The 17,715-nt window shown below is 34.5% G+C and overlaps 1 protein-coding gene across 1 annotated transcript in view; it reads left to right on the top strand.

The window, feature by feature from the left end:
- Positions 1–17,715, top strand: part of superdeath (Suppressor of ER stress-induced death) — a 503,396-nt gene that overhangs the window by 274,392 nt on the left and 211,289 nt on the right. Inside the window, exon 12 of the mRNA XM_090396917.1 lies at positions 5,808–5,938. Coding sequence (XP_090253043.1) covers positions 5,808–5,938 — 131 coding nt within the window. The remainder of the gene's footprint in view (positions 1–5,807; positions 5,939–17,715) is intronic.

A 17,715-nucleotide genomic window follows, 5' to 3' on the forward strand; every position in this document is an offset into this window, starting at 1 on the left:
ATTCTGGATAAAATCTTAACAGAAACCAGGGAATGATAATAACTGACATATGGAAAACCTTAATAAGAACACTCAGTATGCCAGAATTAATTTCGCTCAAAACTACAGAACGTGCTCTCATAACAATGACTAACACAACACGCTGCATGCGTGTAATGTTACGCGTTCTGTTTTAATGTTTAATTCATACGATGGTATTAATCTATTTTCTCTGTACTAGACACTTTGAGTTTTTTTTCTCTTACCGTTATAAGCCTTGATGAAGCCGAAAAGCCCCGTCGGCGAAACTTGTTGTATTAGATGTTTATAAATTATGGTCAATTAAAAATCAATATATTTGATTTTAGTTATATATTTGAATGACCAAATATAATCTAAAAAAAACAAAAGCAACTTGTTGCTTTTGTTACTCTCTGCCATGTTACTCTCTATTATACTGTTGCAAGAAGCAGTACGACACATCAGTATTTCACATACACTTTATTTTAAAAAACCTCAACATACTGTTGCGTCCTCAATTAATGTGTCAACCTTTTTTAAATACTTTTTCAGGCTTAGATCCAGATACTACTTGTTCTAACCAGGATCTGATATACGAAAAATCTTTTGCTGCCCGTATGATAACATTTCAAAATTTTATTTTTTTTAAAGCGCAGATGTTTTGCACTTTGAGGAAAGAAAAATGACTGAGAAATAATACTAATATTTAAAAATACAAAAGTAGAAATTCAGCAAAAAATTATAAAAATATATAAAAAAAGTCTCTTTAAAATTTTATTTTGCATGTCTTTCCCTTCGGCGAGTGAATCCAATATTCTTATTATTATTCGTGACACCTCCAAGGAGTCCGAAGACTCATCGCGAGAGGACACCTACTATACAACACTCCGTCTCCACTACCACACCGAACTTCTACTACCAATCACCTACATCAACGCCATCTACTGTCGACAACCACCACCACCACAGCTAGTATTTTTGTCTGTAAATTGAACGTGTTCTGAAGGGTTGCTGCGCTCCACATGCCTTCCTGACTCATCCTAACATAAATAATTTTTGATATCTCAATTTTCTTAAGCTTAGCTCGTAACTTGCGATTGATGTTGATGATATCGGATAAATTCTCAATGCAATACAAAAGAAATGCATCCTGTAAGGCATTTTAAGTATCTGCTGCAGAGGACTGAGAGCACTTGACACTTTTATACTGCCGAATACAAGTGAAACTTGTTCTTGAAAAACGACGAGTTCTTGACAGAAATCGACTGCATTTATAGTATGTTGGTTATATTCTGTTTTTCTTTTTTTTTAATTTGAATTGTCATTTTTGTTATTTCTGATCCATTAAGAAAAGCTTAGTTTGTGCTCAAGCTTTTCTGTACTTTCCACTCCAGTTTATTCTGTAATTATACTCAAAAGCAAAGTTAATTGCTTGAGAGAAAAACTATTCATAATGAAAATATTCTAAACCTAACCTAACCTAAACTTTTCTTTTCCCCTAGAAACTCTCTTCTTAAGAACTTAAGAACTTCTTCAATTCTTTCGGCAACTGTGTTTTACTATTTTAGCCAATCCTTCAAAGATGCCTATCTGTCTCTCATTCTTTGTAAGGTTTGAATCAAAGCTTGTATTAACGAGAGAGCAAACCGTGAGGATAATGTCCTCTTTCTAAATTTCACTTCTCACTCGACTAATTGTTCAAAAAATGTCTTTCCAAATAATCAAATTAAGAATGAAACGAAAATGCATTAATGCAAGTAAGCGAGTTCTTGACACGGATTTGGTTCACGGTGTGAATTCCTTCTTGCATAAATATGTTCCACAGCTTGAGCCACTCGGAACGATTGTTTGTTATAACCCCCTTTAATTTTATTTCTTTATTTGATTTATTTGATTCGTGTTTTTTTTTTTTTTTTTTGCATTCCAACTGTATATAGCTCGCGAACAGTGGTGAGATTTGTCCTCTCAGATTAATCCTTGATTCCAACCCATTCTTCTTATTTTCTTAAACGTCTTCTTTCCAAATAACAGACAGCGCTGTTTTCAATAGACCGAGAAACAGTGCCATGTTTAACATATTTTGGCCTCTAGAAATCCAAAATAACAAAATATATATAAAAATATTATGGCTTTCTATTTCTTAGCACCCAGCAACTATTTAGTTATAGTAAAACTTGCCTTGCAAAATGGCATGTCATATTATCATTGATCCTTCGTAGCTCAGTCGGTATAGATGAAGCCTTCTGGTCGGAAAGACCTGGGTTCGATTTCCGTCCATGAAGCGAGGAACCTCTAATCTGGTCTCTTTCGACTAAAGGTGAGTTAGATGGTCTCAAACGGAAGTTGAGGATTTCCCACCCAGAAACTCTGGTTTCTAGTCCCTCAGAACAGGCAAATCAGTCCCGTGAATACACACGGATTACAGTCATAAATCCTTGCCCTTGCGGGATGCAGCAGAAGAGTGGCGTGCTGGCTGCATTAATTCATCGTAAATCCTACATTACTGGACTCAACCTGTCCTAAGGGACAGATGAGAAGGGAAGGAAGGTATTATCATGTTGATATTAACTTGGTTCATTTCCATAGAGGTACCAGAATACGTACATCACTATAATACCCAACAGATGAGATGAGATTATGCACTCTCGTAAATAATGCGTAAATTCTGCTGAAATTTGCTATATCCAAACACGACTACCTGATTTGAATGGTGTGTATCCGATTTGCCACTCTATGCCACATCGCTCTAATGGTACAGTGTCCAATTATGGCGAACTGTGAACAACGTGAGTTGAACCTGAACATTGTTCGAGGTAATATTTGACTTTTATCCAACAGTACTTCCATGGAAACCAAGGTAGTGGATTACAGTATATATATGATGTAGCACAAACCTGTACTTTTTTGGATGCCCTTTTTCTCTGTTTAGAAGCCGTTTACTGAACCTGGAGAAAAGGACGTTCTACTCCATGACGTTTACACTTTTAATGACAGCGGCCACAATGTGATTTCAAATATTCCAACTGGTTGGTAGGTCGGACTTCGAAGCGATAGGGCACTGATATCATATACTTACTGTTGTCACTAATGGAGCATGTTTCTGCATCACAGCTAACAACTTAATAAAGAACATTCTCGCTATATATTCAAGGTAGTTTTTTTCTTCTTTTTTTAACAACATATTCCGTTGATAGTATTATTGCGATAAAAATAAAATACCCAAACTACTTAGTCAGGTATTGCTAACATATCAAACGTCCATGATGTTATTTGACATAGAATGAAATATTGCTTTTCATTACATTTTTCTGAAAGTATCAATTGTTCATTGATACTTTTGAAAATGTCATAATTATATGAACAAAAGTCAAAAAGTCAAAAGAAACACATACTTTGTTATACTCCATCTATCTCTACAGCTCTTATACGATTCTTCTGCATCGCATTCGATGTCCATCCTTGATGTCCACCATGAAAACACTCAATACCATCATTTGGAGCATCACCTTCTTAGTTTCCGGTGGAATGCCTCAACTCCATAACACGCCATTTAGTTCATTTACTTAATAGCATTACGGGCTTGGTTAACACCATAATCTACATCTTTCTCACATGTTACCAACTTATGAATAATAGATCCTAATCTGAAATGATCTACTTCCTTGACACTAGGAGACCTACTGTAAGTCGCTAAATTCTATACCAACCATTAAATATTTCGTCCGTATCAATTTAACTTTTAGTCCTCCTATGCTGTAAACATCAAGCAGTTTTTTCATCATAAAAACCCAATATCATCCTGATCTTAAGAAATTATCACTGAATAGTCGGCAAACAATTGTGAATGAATGGCATTGCTTCCGATCTCAATTCCCATAGCTCTACAGGAAGCATTACACTGTGCCATTAAAGAAAATCTTCAATATGGTTCGGTGGCTGCTGCATCCTTCTCTCAGGCCTTTAGATATTACAAACTCAGTTGATAGAAGTCTTGTATACATTTAATAGCTGTTCTGCACTCTCTATATAATCTCTTAATCAAACTGATTATTTGACTCACATACATACCTCACCGATCTGCAGAGCCTGCTAATGACAACTGAATTATTGATTCTCTCGAGAGTCTACCCTTTGGCGATTTTTAATGATCTACAATCGCAAGACACCAGGAACTGAATGTTTATACCGTATTTGCAGCATTACTTTACAACAAAACTTATCAGCTTTTTTCTCAAAAGATAAAATAAAATAAAATAAAGATCGTCCATGGCCTTTCATTTAAAGGTTATTTATGTAATATAACAAGTATTAGGTTTGATAAAGCAGTAATGAGTGATAAAAATTCGCTTATATTAAAACGAGCAGGAACAACTCAACCAATGAAAATCACTATAAAATGAATTATTTTAAATTTTTATGAAGTTATCAATTTTGTAGGAAAGCGAAACGATTTGTTTCCATTTCACATGAAACTCTTAACTATGATATCACGAGTATTCCACTTCCTGATTAGCATAACTATCAATTTTAAAGCGTTCCTCAACAAATTTTTCAAACAAACATTTTTCGAACAAAATATTCCACTTCCTGATTAGCATAACTATCAATTTTAAAGCGTTCCTCAACAAATTTTTCAAACAAACATTTTTCGAACAAAATATTCCACTTCCTGATTAGCATAACTATCAATTTTAAGGCGTTCCTCAACAAATTTTCAATGTCTTTTGAAGCCAGAAAAATTGTATTCAGTCCGAACCTTAATTTTAGCGTATATTTAACTTTCTTCTTTTACAGCACAACATGGTAAAATATCTATTTTCGATTTTAAGAAGCACGGAATGAACTGAAATTGTGATGACACTCATTAATCACTTAAATTCTCGTTTTCCACATTTAGCTCGGAATGGATTCGTGGTATAGTGAATATGCTTCTTGCTAACCCTTACTTGTTTCTGAGCTTTCGTGAATAATGAGTGTCATCACAATTTCAGTTTATTCCGTGCTTCTTAACATCGAAAATAGATATTTTCCCATGTTGTGCTGTAAAAGAAGAAAGTAAATATACGTTAAAATTCGGGTTCAGACTGCTATTTCTGACAAATCACAATAATTTCTAAAATCATTCTGGAAATATTTAAACCCAATACTATAAGAAAACTGATTATATCAAAGATATCTCACAAAAATATTAATACGAAGGTTTATCCGTGTATGCGATTTAATCATAATAAATTCGATATTCTTTTGTACTCCTTAAGAAAAATCAAAACTAATCACTTTTACTTTTAATGTTTTTAAAGAAATGGTCTAAAAATTATTCTATTCTACTATGATTATCAATGAAGTACTGTACTTCAAGATATTTTGATGGTTTTCGATACTTTACGTATTTGAATTGCTTCTACAGTTCTACAAAAGTTTGAATTGCTCTGGTGTCACCTCAGAGGCCAAACCAGGCCTCTGAGGTGACACCGTGACACCGTACCTCAGAATTTCATAATTTGGGTTAAAATATGAAAACTTTCATTTCAATAGATAATTATTTATTGCGGTGTTGAAGGCAAATAATGTTATTTTTTCAATTACGAAATGTTTTTCAACTTTCTTAAAATGTCACAAAGTTGATTTTATATATATTTATTTTATAAATTTATGAATCTATCTAAGTGCAAGAGGTATTCTCCAAAGTATATAGATAACTTTGCTAATATCACTACATTATTATTCATTTCAGAAATGAAATGTTAAGATCTGTGTATCATTTTCACATATAAAATTAACCGGAAACATATACTTACTCTTGCTAGGAACACTTGAAAACTTACCTGACAGCACCAAATGGATTGTTGCCAATCTCCAGGAAGCTGGATACTACCGTGTTAATTATGATATAAATAATTGGAAGCTTTTACTACAGCAGCTAGAAAATGATCACAAGGTACGTTTTAGCATATACTGTCCCATTAACTACAATAGCATATTAATGCTTCTGCAAACTTTAACTATTTAAGGGATTTACAGGGTGTCCCAAAATTCAAGCAAGATTTAAATTTAGCGCCATTTGTGCGATAAAGTGTTGCCAACGAGAAAAAAAAAAAAAAAAAAGACAGCGTGACAGCTGATAGTTCAGGGTTATTAAAAATGGAGCGCTACACGAAAGAACAACGCATTTTCATTGTTGAGCAATATTTTAAAAAGAATGAAGATTTTTCGAACAAAATCATCTTCAGCGATGAGGCTCATTTTCATCTTGATGGCTTCGTTAATCGACAAAATTGTCGCATTTGGGGTTCAGAAAATCCACGAGTGATTGTTGAGAAACAAATGTATCCACAACGTGTCACTGTTTGGTGCGGAGTTTGGGCTGGAGGCATCATCGGTCCATTCTTCTTCGAAAATGCCGCTGGTAAGGCAATAACAGTTAATCGTGCTCGCTATCGCGACATGATAATCCAGTTTTTTTGTGCTTAAATCACAAGATATGGATGTGGATGACATGTGGTTTCAACAAGACGGTGCCACATGCCATACAACCTGAGAAACAATTCAATTACTGCATGAGTCATTTCCTGGTCGTGTAATTTCCCGTTTTTGTGATCAGAATTGGCCGCCCAGATCATGTGACTTAACGCCGTTGGACTTTTTTCTTTGGTTTTTTTGAAGTCTAAGGTTTATGCCAACAAGCCACTGACCACCCACGCTTTGAAGGAGGAAATTGAACGCTGTATCAACGAAATTCAGCCACATTTATGCAAAATGGTCATGGAAAATTTCGACAAAAGATATGCGCCAGCAAAGCCGTGGAGGCCATTTACCCGATATGCTATTTCATGCATGACCCTATACTATATACTTTATGAATCAATAAGAAATTACGATTTTTAATTAAAATCCTGTGTTTTCTATCAAAATTACTTCTTGCGTGAATTTTGGGACACCCTGTAGAATTCTCTACTGGAAAAGAACAAAATAAAATAAAAATTTAAAATATAAATCGGTAGTACAACAAAAAAACAAAATAATAATAGAGTAATGTAAAACAAATAACCTGTTAAAAGAAAATAAAACATTCCGTAACACATGTTGTATTAACATTACAGTTAACATCTCAAATAAATGACTTGTATATCTTTTGGATATAAACATTCAGGTTTCAAAATAGCGAATACTATTTTGAATGAATGAATACTATATTCATTCAGGTTTCAAAATAGCGAATGAAAAGTTTGAGATTCAATGTCACCACCTCTTTCTAAAGGACAATACACTGTTTGGACAGAAGTCAACGGACACCATAGTGTAAGCAATAAACAGCTGGGATGCCCACCTTAATAAGATATAGGATATGCTTTCGCTACGATAACTTTCGCAGTCCTACGGGACATATTGTCTGCAAGCGTACGTTAGCGATCAATTGGAATTTTAGACAATTTTTCATGTAGGCATGTAATTAGATCCTAGACTCTTTTCGCTCCAGTTCATTCTACAAATGTTCAATTAGAGTTCAGATCAGGGCTCTGTGGAGGCCACTTAAGTGTGGTAACATTGAACCCTACACCAAACCACACAGTTACAGCAGCAGCAGCCTTATCAGACAGTGCATTGCCTTGCTGAAAAAGACATGGTCAGTTACTTAGAAACCCCACAAAAAGTAGGAAGGATTTCATTGCCCAGAATTTTCAGTTATCTCTCAGAGTTCAATGGTTGTGGCACCACAAACAGAAGTCCTAGGCTGAAGGAGGAAAAATAGTCACTGGGAAAATTGTCACTGGGCATTCACCACACTCACATCCATTCATCTGCTTGATAGAGGGTGTAACATGATTCATCGCTCCATAACACAGGTTTCCAAGCTCCATGTAGCAATGTATATGCTCTTTGCACCACTGAATACGATGTTGCATATTGGTTTAGGTAATCTGGGGATTGCATATTTTGATTCTATCATTGAAACTTATATTTTGCGTCTCGGGTCTGAATGCTCTTGTGTAGATTTGTGTTCTAGTTGATACCCAGAATTCGCTATTCAATGTCGAATAGCGAATTGCTGTTTTTACATACAGTATTATCAATTACAGCACCCTACTTTCACGTTCGGAGAGTGTGGTGAGTGGTCCACTGCAGTTCGCATTTACATTTGCCTTCATGTGCTAGAAAATGTCTGGTCACTATGAACCAAATAGGGGTAGGGTAAAGTGGGGAAGTCTGTGGTTACGTTTTTCAGATGTAGATATGTGACGTCATTATAGTTGGCATCGGCTGTTGGTGATGTTATCTGTATCCTGGATGCATGAGAACGTCCTCTTTTTGTTTTGATTGGAGTTCTGAATCATGGGTAATGGTTCCAGTATGGAATTCTGGGTGATGTTTAGATTATGGAATCCACGGAATTTACCTAGGGCACCTAGATGTCTATGACCTCAAATTGCATCTTTGGTTCGAGTGTGAAATTCTGGATAAAGGTTAGAGTTTGGAATTCTGGGTGATATTTAGAGTATGGACTCCTGAGATTTGCCCAGGGGATGCAGCTGTCCATGATGTCACATTATGTCTTTGGTTCAAGTGTGGACTTGTGGGTGATGTTAAGAGTATGGACTCCTGGGAATTGAACTAGCGGATCCAGCTGTCTCTGACATCATGTTGCGTCTTTGGTTTGAGTGTGGAATTCTGGGTAATGATTACTGTGTAGAATTATGGGTTATGGTTATAGTGTGGAATTCTGAGTGAGGATATTTAGTCACATTTCGGGGTCTTTAGCTCAAGTGTGGAATTATGGGGAGAATACTTGTCTATAGGTAGCAGCAAGAGTTTCATATAATTTAAGTGCGTGGTAATTCATCCCTTAATTTAGACTATAGGAATTTTTAATTTAGCGTCACCATTTCTTACAATGAACCCCCCCTCCTCCAAGATATCTGGTCACTATGAACTGAATAAGGGTAGAATAAAGAGAGGTGTGTGCGATGTCACGCACCCCATTTCAGTTTAAGCAACGTCTCTAACTGATAACCAGAAATGGGGACGTCACGAGTGATGTCAGTCATCACTCTTTACCCTACCCTTGCTCACGGGGGCTCGCGCGAGCCCTTTGTTAAATTTTTCTCAAATTTGCGATCCCCTTGTTCTTCTTGTTTAATAATCTTGTAGAACTAGAAAATACCACCATGGAATGTATACATGATACTTTAAATTCATATGGATTTTCTGATAACTATTTAAAAAATCATTTCATTGTATTTTGTTCTGATGTAGCTAGTGTAATGTTAGGAAATAAATCAGGTTATTGCAGTCAAACTTCTACAAAAATTTCCCAACTTTCTTTGTGATTTGGCATTGCGCTCATCGTTTACGCTTAGCAATAGACGATTCGATAAAAAAAACATTAAAGAAATAAATAATTTTGAAATATTTATGGATAAGTAATATGTTTTTTATCATCAATCACCAAAAAATCAACGAGAATTAAATACGATTGCAAAAGACCTTTGTATCGACATTTTAAAGATCGGACGTGTGTTTGGACCACAATGGGCAGCTTGCAGTTTACGAACGGCTGTTGCTTTGTGGAGAAATTACCCAGCTTTATGCAAGCATTTTGTATCGAATGATAATACAAAGGCTTATTAAACCGACTTCTCAATTTGAATTTTTTAAAAGACCTAGCATTAATTATTGATATTCTACAGGAATTATCATATCTATCGGACGCTCTCTAAAGTCACAATATAAATATTAAAAGAGGCTAAGTTAGGCCTTTTTTTTTTTTTTTTTTTTTGCTCGACGATGCGAGCCCTTTGTTAAAATTTTCATAGCTCACCACAATTTGTGGATGATGTTTAGAGATAAGGAATCGTGACGTTATGAGCTTGGAATTTTCTGGGGAACATACGTGTCAGTGACATCGCGTGGTGTTTTGGTTTGCCTATGGAATTGTGGATAATGTTCAGAGAAAAGATCGAGTATGTTATCCTTAGAATTTCGCAGGATGACAAATATCTGTCATTGACATCACGAGGTGTTTGGTTCTCTATGGTGGCAGCACGAATTTTCCAACATGCCAGGCACTAGTGACAAGATCAAGATCAAGTAAGGAATCGTTATCTGATTCGTTGTTCAGATGATGATGTCATTGTGTGCATGATGTCATGAGTTTGGAATGTTTGGAATTTTTCTGGGGAACATAAGTGTCAGTGATGTCACTTTGTTTGTTTTGTTTGCATATGAAATTGTGGGGGATGGTTAGAGATAAGGAATCGTATCGTGATTGGTGGGACAGTTTAAACCAAATAGGGGTAGGCTAAATGGGGGAAGTTACTTCCGTGTCCTGGACGTGTGTTATTATCAGATGTAGATAAGTGATGTAATTTGTTAGTTGTAAATAAGTAATGTTATTGTTTTGAATGGAAAAGAAAGATACATTAGTGGATAAGGATTCGTGGTGTGATGGGTGGGACACTTTAATCCAAATAGGATTAAAGTGTCCCACTTTAATCCTATTTGGATAGGGTGAATGTGGTAAGTGACGTCATGTCGTGGATGTGTGTGTTGTTGTGAGATGTAGATAAGTAAATGGTTTGCGTATAGGATTGTGGGTGATGTTTAGAGATAAGGAATCATGACGTTATGAGCTTGGCATTTTCTGGGGAACATATGTCTAAATGATATCACGTAGTGTGTTTTTGTTCACGTATGGTCTTGTGGGTAATGGTTAGAGATAAGATATCTTGGAATTTCCAAGGGTGACACACATCTGTGATTGATGTTACGTTTTGTCTTTGGTTGTCTATAGTTGGCAGTACGAATTTTCTAATATAGGTTTGGTGTATTTCATTCCTGTTATTAGGAATGACAATTTTAGTTTAGAGTGAAGAGATGGCTGCAGCATTTAGACCTCTTCTCAATAATTAATTATAGGCTATCATTGCTGTCCTTCTGAAACACACACAAACATTCATTCGTTTTTCTTGTCAATAGAGGAGTATGATGATGAGATAGAGGAGAATGAGATGGCGGTAGCATTTAGACATTTCTTAATAATTAATTATAGGCTATCACTGGCGTCCCCTCAGTCACACACTTTTTTTCTCGTTGCCCGAGCACCTTTTAACCATATATTAATAATTTAGACATGAAAAGTCGTTAATGTATCCCATGGTGATATTCTCTAATGTATGTAACCTGTGATTATTCTTATGAAAAACTATTCAGTATTAGAATTAAAATAGTGCTTATCAAAATATACGAGCACTGGTCATTGAAATACAAATATCACTTGCTATGTTCCAGTTAAACAAAAAAGATTAACTTACTTTCTTTGCAGAATGGGGGCATCTTGGAACTATCTAGGTTCTGAAAACAATAGATATTCCAAATTGTTGGTTTTTAATTCACAGCACAAACACACAAACACAAGGTCTAAAATGCAGTTGACTCTTTTTTTCCTTATAGGTTACTCTGCGTTTCGTTTATTTCCTTTGCTCAAGGGTATGTTTTTTCCCCATTCTTCTGGACTTTCTCTACTTACCAACATCATGGGAAGAAACGTAAATTCACCACTTGCCTATTCTGTTAATTTCACAATGTTTCGCGACATTTTGTACTAAGAGTTGTATTTGGACTTTTAAATTTTTATTTTTATCTTTTTATTTTATTTTATTTATTTTTTCAATCTGCTTGGTTGTATTTTCTGTATTTTACTTTTAAAATTCAGTTTAACTACATATTCTAACCAGAATAACTTTGCAAAATAAATAAATAAATAAATAAATTGTGTGTGAATTTATTTTTCCCCCAATGTAGATTTTTTTTTGTGTTATCATAACCACCTTACCGGCCATTATGGATAAAATACGCATCCTCATACGCTTCGTATCCATCATATATTTCAATGTAATATCAATGGTATTACAATTTTAATATGCACTTCGCATCCATGGAAATGTGGACCTATGTATACATCCCGGCCGGTAGCGTGGTTAAAGATGTGTCTCATTTCTGGACGCAATTTTGTTGTGGCTAGGTGAGAAATCGTGTGTTTGGGTTGTATCTTTTCGTCAGCATTTTCTTATATTTAAAATGAATATTAGCTCTCTAGTATACTTTGTTAATTTCTATGTTACCTTTTATTTGATTGAAATATTATTTACATTGTTTTTCTGAATCTAACATGCAGAAATTAAATAAAGTGAAAAAGCTTTCTCTAGTAAATTTGAAATTCAGTTTAATTACATCTTCTAACCAGAATAACTGAGCAAAATAAACAACTAAATAAAAAAATTGTGTGTGAATTTACTTTGACTTCAAATATATATATATATATATATATTTATTTATTTATTTATTTCCCATGTATATTATTTCATATATATATATTATTTCCCATGCTTGCGGAATTGAAATCAAGTCGTTTTCGACAATGTGACACACATCTTGAAGTTTATTCATTTGCAATCGTGGAAATTTGTTATTGTAGTAAAATTAAATTTAACATTGTTAAAAGCACAGAAACTTTCGTTATGTTTTCAAAAGCATTTAAAAGTACACGGGATTTTTTCACTTACTATCTGAAATTACTTACTATCTTTCCATAATGGAAAGATAGTAAGTAATTTTAATTATCATTAGAATTTCTAGAATACATACAAAAGGTTTTGTAATCCATTTAACTGTGCGTTTATTTTAATTTATTTTGTTAATTTATTAAATGCCATAGAGACACCAGTATATAATTAAATTATTCAGAAAAGCTAGAAACACAGCCGCCACTAGATTCTACGCTAAGAATTCCCACCCTTTAACAGGAAAGAAATACCCCAAAATGTATTGGAAAATTAGTACTCGCATCTATAGATAACCAAACACAAACATATGACGACACTGACAGATGTGTGTCGCCCTGGGAAAATTCCAAGATCTCTTATCTCAAAAATATCGCCCACAATTCCATTCACAGACAGTGGTGATATTTGTAAATTCCTATTTTTGCATATTATATTGTAAATAATATCTGTGCAATAAAATGTGTAAACTTAAAAGAACAAACAGTGTTGATGATGTGTCATGTATGTTTAAGATCACTTTCGAAATCGCCGTGAATTCACACACGATTTGTTTATTTATTTATTTATTGAACTTTAAGATCTTAATTTTAGAGAAATCAAAATATTTGAATGAATTATGAATAAAATATGAACTTGAATTAGAATATGAATATAGAAGAAAATACGGATGAGCTATGGAGAAAAAATGTGTGTGTTTAAGGGACACCAGTATATAATTAAATTATTCAGAAAAGCTCCAAATACTGCCGCCATCATCAATTTCTCTAAGAATTCCCACCTTTTAACAGGAAAGAAATATCCCAAAATGTATTGGAAAATTAGTACAGCCATCGATAGAAGAAGGAAAAAACTGTATGTTTCAGTGATGTCAGCATATAATTAAATCAAACATTCACATCACGATTCCTTATCTTATCTTGATCTTGTCAGAAGTGTCCCACCAATCATGACACGATTCCTTATCCACTAATATATCTCCCTTTCCATTCAAAACAACAACTTCACTTATTTACAAATAACAAATGACGTCACTTATCTTCATCTGATAACAACAAACATTCACGTCACGATTCCTTATCTTATCTTGATCTTGATTTGGTTATAAGTGCACCGCCAATCACAACACGAATCCTTATCTCTACCATCGCCCATAATTCCATACGCGAACCAAAACAGAAGAACTCACGTCACTGACACATATGCCCCAAGGGAAATTCCAAACATTCCAAACACATAACGTCGTACACAATGACGTCATCAAATGAATAACCAATCACGTCACGATTCCTTATCTTATCTTGATCTTTATCTGGTCAGAAGTGACCCTACTACTACTGTCTTCTTATAAAGTGATGGTGTTTTTTTGTTTTCTGAAAGCCGTATTGGTTTTTGGAGATGATGCCGTACTTCTGTAAATAGTTCTATAGTCTGGTATGTGTGTTATTGTTTCTGTGTGTTATTATTATTATTTGATAATAATAATAATAACAATAATCGAATGGAACACAATTGAAGATTGGATGATATATTAGAGTATATTTCTCTTTATAAAAGATAAGGATAGGCGTGAAGATCCAGAGAGCTATCCTCCAATATTATGCTTGCCAAATGTTAAGTCGTTCACTACAATTACACCATATTGCATATACCAGTACTTATCGGATAATTCAATATATACGACTGAACAAAATACAATTTAAAAAAAGCTAATCTGAGGAAGATGTAGATGACGGTTGTTTTGTCGTTTTGTTTCAGTACCCTTGGCGAGCCAGGTGTATCCGACAAGAGAGTATGTATCCTACTCTGACATTCCTGGATCCTAATATCAGTAGAAATATCCGGAATTAGCAAAAACATATGTTCTTTTATTACTTCTGCTGGGAAATCATAATAGTCGATAAGGAGCAATTCGGTGATATTGGCATTAGGAATGGAATTTTCCAAGGTGATTCCTCATAAACATATTATACAAAGCATGCAAGCGTCAAAAGAAATCAAAGTTCGAGGGTGGTCTGAAAAGTTCTTAGCCTAACAATGAAAAAATGAATTTCTAATTTCGAAATTTTCTTCATTTTTTAACATAATCTCTCTTAAGACTAATAAATTTATTCCAGCGATGCTCCAGCGCCATTATTCCGTCTTAAAGAACTGCGAAACAGTGCAGGAGAATATTATCTTTCCTAAAGTCTACGAGGAGCAGCTATTAAAATTGTCCGATAACACAATTGTCGGGCATGAAAAATAGCATTTATCATAGAATAAAGAATCGTAAATATTGAGAGCAAATGATGAAAAATGTAAATTAAAAATTTGAGATGGTTATTTAGCACAGTTCTCAGTGAGATCTGCAAAATACCCTTCTACAGCTGCAATCATCTCTTGATTCGAAGAAAAACACTCTACCAGCGAAGAAGAGTTTTAGTTTTGGGAAGAGATAGAAGTCAGAGGGAGGCAAATCTGGGGAATAGGGTGAACGTTTCAACAATTCATAGTGCAGATTTCTTAATTTCCCCATCGCCAAAACACCTTCGTGGGTAGGTGCATCGTCCTGATGAAAGATGTTTTTTTTCTGCAAGCCGGACCTTTTCTCACCAATTTTTGCGTCTAGTCGGGTTTAAATATCAGAATAATATTCCGAAGTTATTGTTTTACCCTTTTCAAGATAATTAATTTTAAAAAAATGCCTTTAGCATCCCAAAACGCCGATGCCATGACTTTCCTGCTGATGGAACTGATTTTCTCTTCTTTGGCGCTGAACAATCGGCATCTGTCCACTGTTTTGACTGCTGTTTAGATTCTGGTGTGTAATGATGAACCCAAGTCTTATCTATAGTAAAATATTGACCCACAAAATCAGATTTATTCTTGTTAAAACGCTCCAAGCACTGTTCAGAGATTTTTCATGTGAGTGCGTTTTTCATCTGCTGTGAGCAAATGCGGCACCCATCTTGCGCAAAGCTTAATCATTTGCAATTCATCATGCAAAATATATCCCACACGTTCTTTTGAAATGCCTATAGTCTCAGCAATTTTAACTTTGACTCACCGGCCATCCAATATCACATCGTACACTTGATCAATGATTTCTGGTGTTGTTATAATTTTTGGACGTCCTTCACGTGGATCATCTTCAAGCTGGTACGGCCGCGATTAAACTCGGCAGCCCATTTCTTAATTGTCGAAAGCGGAGAAGATGCGCATAAACGTTTGTGCACTTCAAATGAATTTCTTTAGTCGTTAAACCTTCTTTTACAAAGAATTTTATAACCTCAAGATACTCAATTTTATCCATTTCAAGGGACGCACACAACACTTTTACTTCACTCAGCTGTATAAAACTACTTGATAGAATAATTTGCAATTTCACATGGATACTTTTGACTCATGTTACAACTTACGAAAAAAAAATCGTGTAGATAATGTTACCATCTAAGATCGAGGCCGAGAACTTTTCAGACCACCCTCGTAAGACTTCGCAAACTTCATATAACTGACGGGAAATAAAATTAAATGAACCTTTTTCCTTTAGAGAACGTTTTCTTCTATTCACAATGCAAGTAAAAAACGTAAGATAGTTTATCATTCAATCAAATTATATTTTTATAAATTTCAAAATGGCATTTAATATCATTATGCAAACAAAAGCATTTGCCTAATTATAAGAACGCATTGCTGTTTACTTTGCTTTCTTAGTAAGAAGCACATGTTAACTTTCAAATTAGGACACTGACAAATCTAATGAGGAAAACAACTCCCTCCCCCCCCCAAATGAATGTTTCGCTCATTCGTGTCAACTTGGGACGATCTTACGTAACGATCACGAGCTCTAAAAAATGTGTAACTTGATAAACTGCAGAAGAGCAAGAATGAGAGCAAGTTAAAACGTGCGTCTTAAAGAACAGCGAAACAGAGTAGGAGAAGTTATTTTTCCTAAAGTCTATGAGGAACAGCTATTAAAATTATCGGATAATACGATTGTCGGGCATGAAAAATAGCATTTATCATAGAATAAAGAATCGAAAATATTGACAGCAAATGATGAAAAATGTAAATTAAAAATTTGATATGATTATTTAGCACAGTTTTAACCACACTATCTGAAAAAAAGGTCGTTATTAAAATGAAAGTTGACTCGCAGACAACTTTTCGAGCAGAACTGTTTAATAACAAATGTAAAGTTGAGTAATTTTTCCATTTCAAATATTTGCAGCATACTTATCAAATAGTTGTGAATTTAAATATTATTATTAGAATGAACATACAGGAAATTTAAAACATTGAAAATAGAAAATACTAGAGAACCACGTCTCTTGCGAAATTTAACGCCTTCTTAAAATTAATTTTGTATAATATTTAGGCAATAGTCACTAATAAAAAGTAATACGTAAAAATCTGGGATTGAAAACCTGAATTATTAAAATAGAAATTCAATTCTTTTCTCAAGCGCAATCAAATAGAGCCTGCACATAATGCATCTTCACTTAAAAGTACCTGGTTGTCACTGATGAGACAGACCTCGATCTAAACCGGTCTGAATAGTGGCCTGTCTCATTATGCTGAGCAACATAAACGTCTGAAAGGAAGTTAGCACTGATGTCACTGATATTGAGTCAATAACCTCTACATACAAGTAGCTTAGTCCTAAAAATAATTCAGAAGAAGCAAAATTGGTTTGTTTAAGTTCGGAAAAAGGATCGAAACAAGCATAGAAAATCCAGGAATGTGGGAGTCGGATGCTTTCTTGTCGGATATACCTGGTTCGCGAAGGGTACTGAAACAGAACGACGAAACTACTGCCATCCATCATATATGATTTCTTATCTAATATCATTTCCTATCTAACCAAGAAGAAAATCTTTCTATAACTGTGGTATAAGACAAGTAAAAAATGAAGGAGTGCGTTCTGTTTATTTTATTATAATAACCAAGCAAAAGATCGAAATCAAGTCATGTGTATTTCAGATGTGTATTAGAGAGTTAATAATAATTTCGAACCCAGTCTCCCTCTCTCTCTCTAATTTTTATACGTTTCACTAAATAATAGAGAAACGTAGAAAAAGTTATTTTATACGTTTCTGGAAAGTAAAAGTCTATCTGACTCTATTTCCCGAAAATTCCTAGAATTAGAGCCAGATAGACTTTTAAATGTTTCCTT

Source organism: Typopeltis vanoorti, chromosome 8 (assembly GCF_054136105.1).
Source record: "Typopeltis vanoorti isolate ZY-2024b chromosome 8, IOZ_Tvanoo_1.0, whole genome shotgun sequence".
Classification (NCBI taxonomy): Eukaryota; Metazoa; Arthropoda; class Arachnida; order Uropygi; family Thelyphonidae; genus Typopeltis; species Typopeltis vanoorti.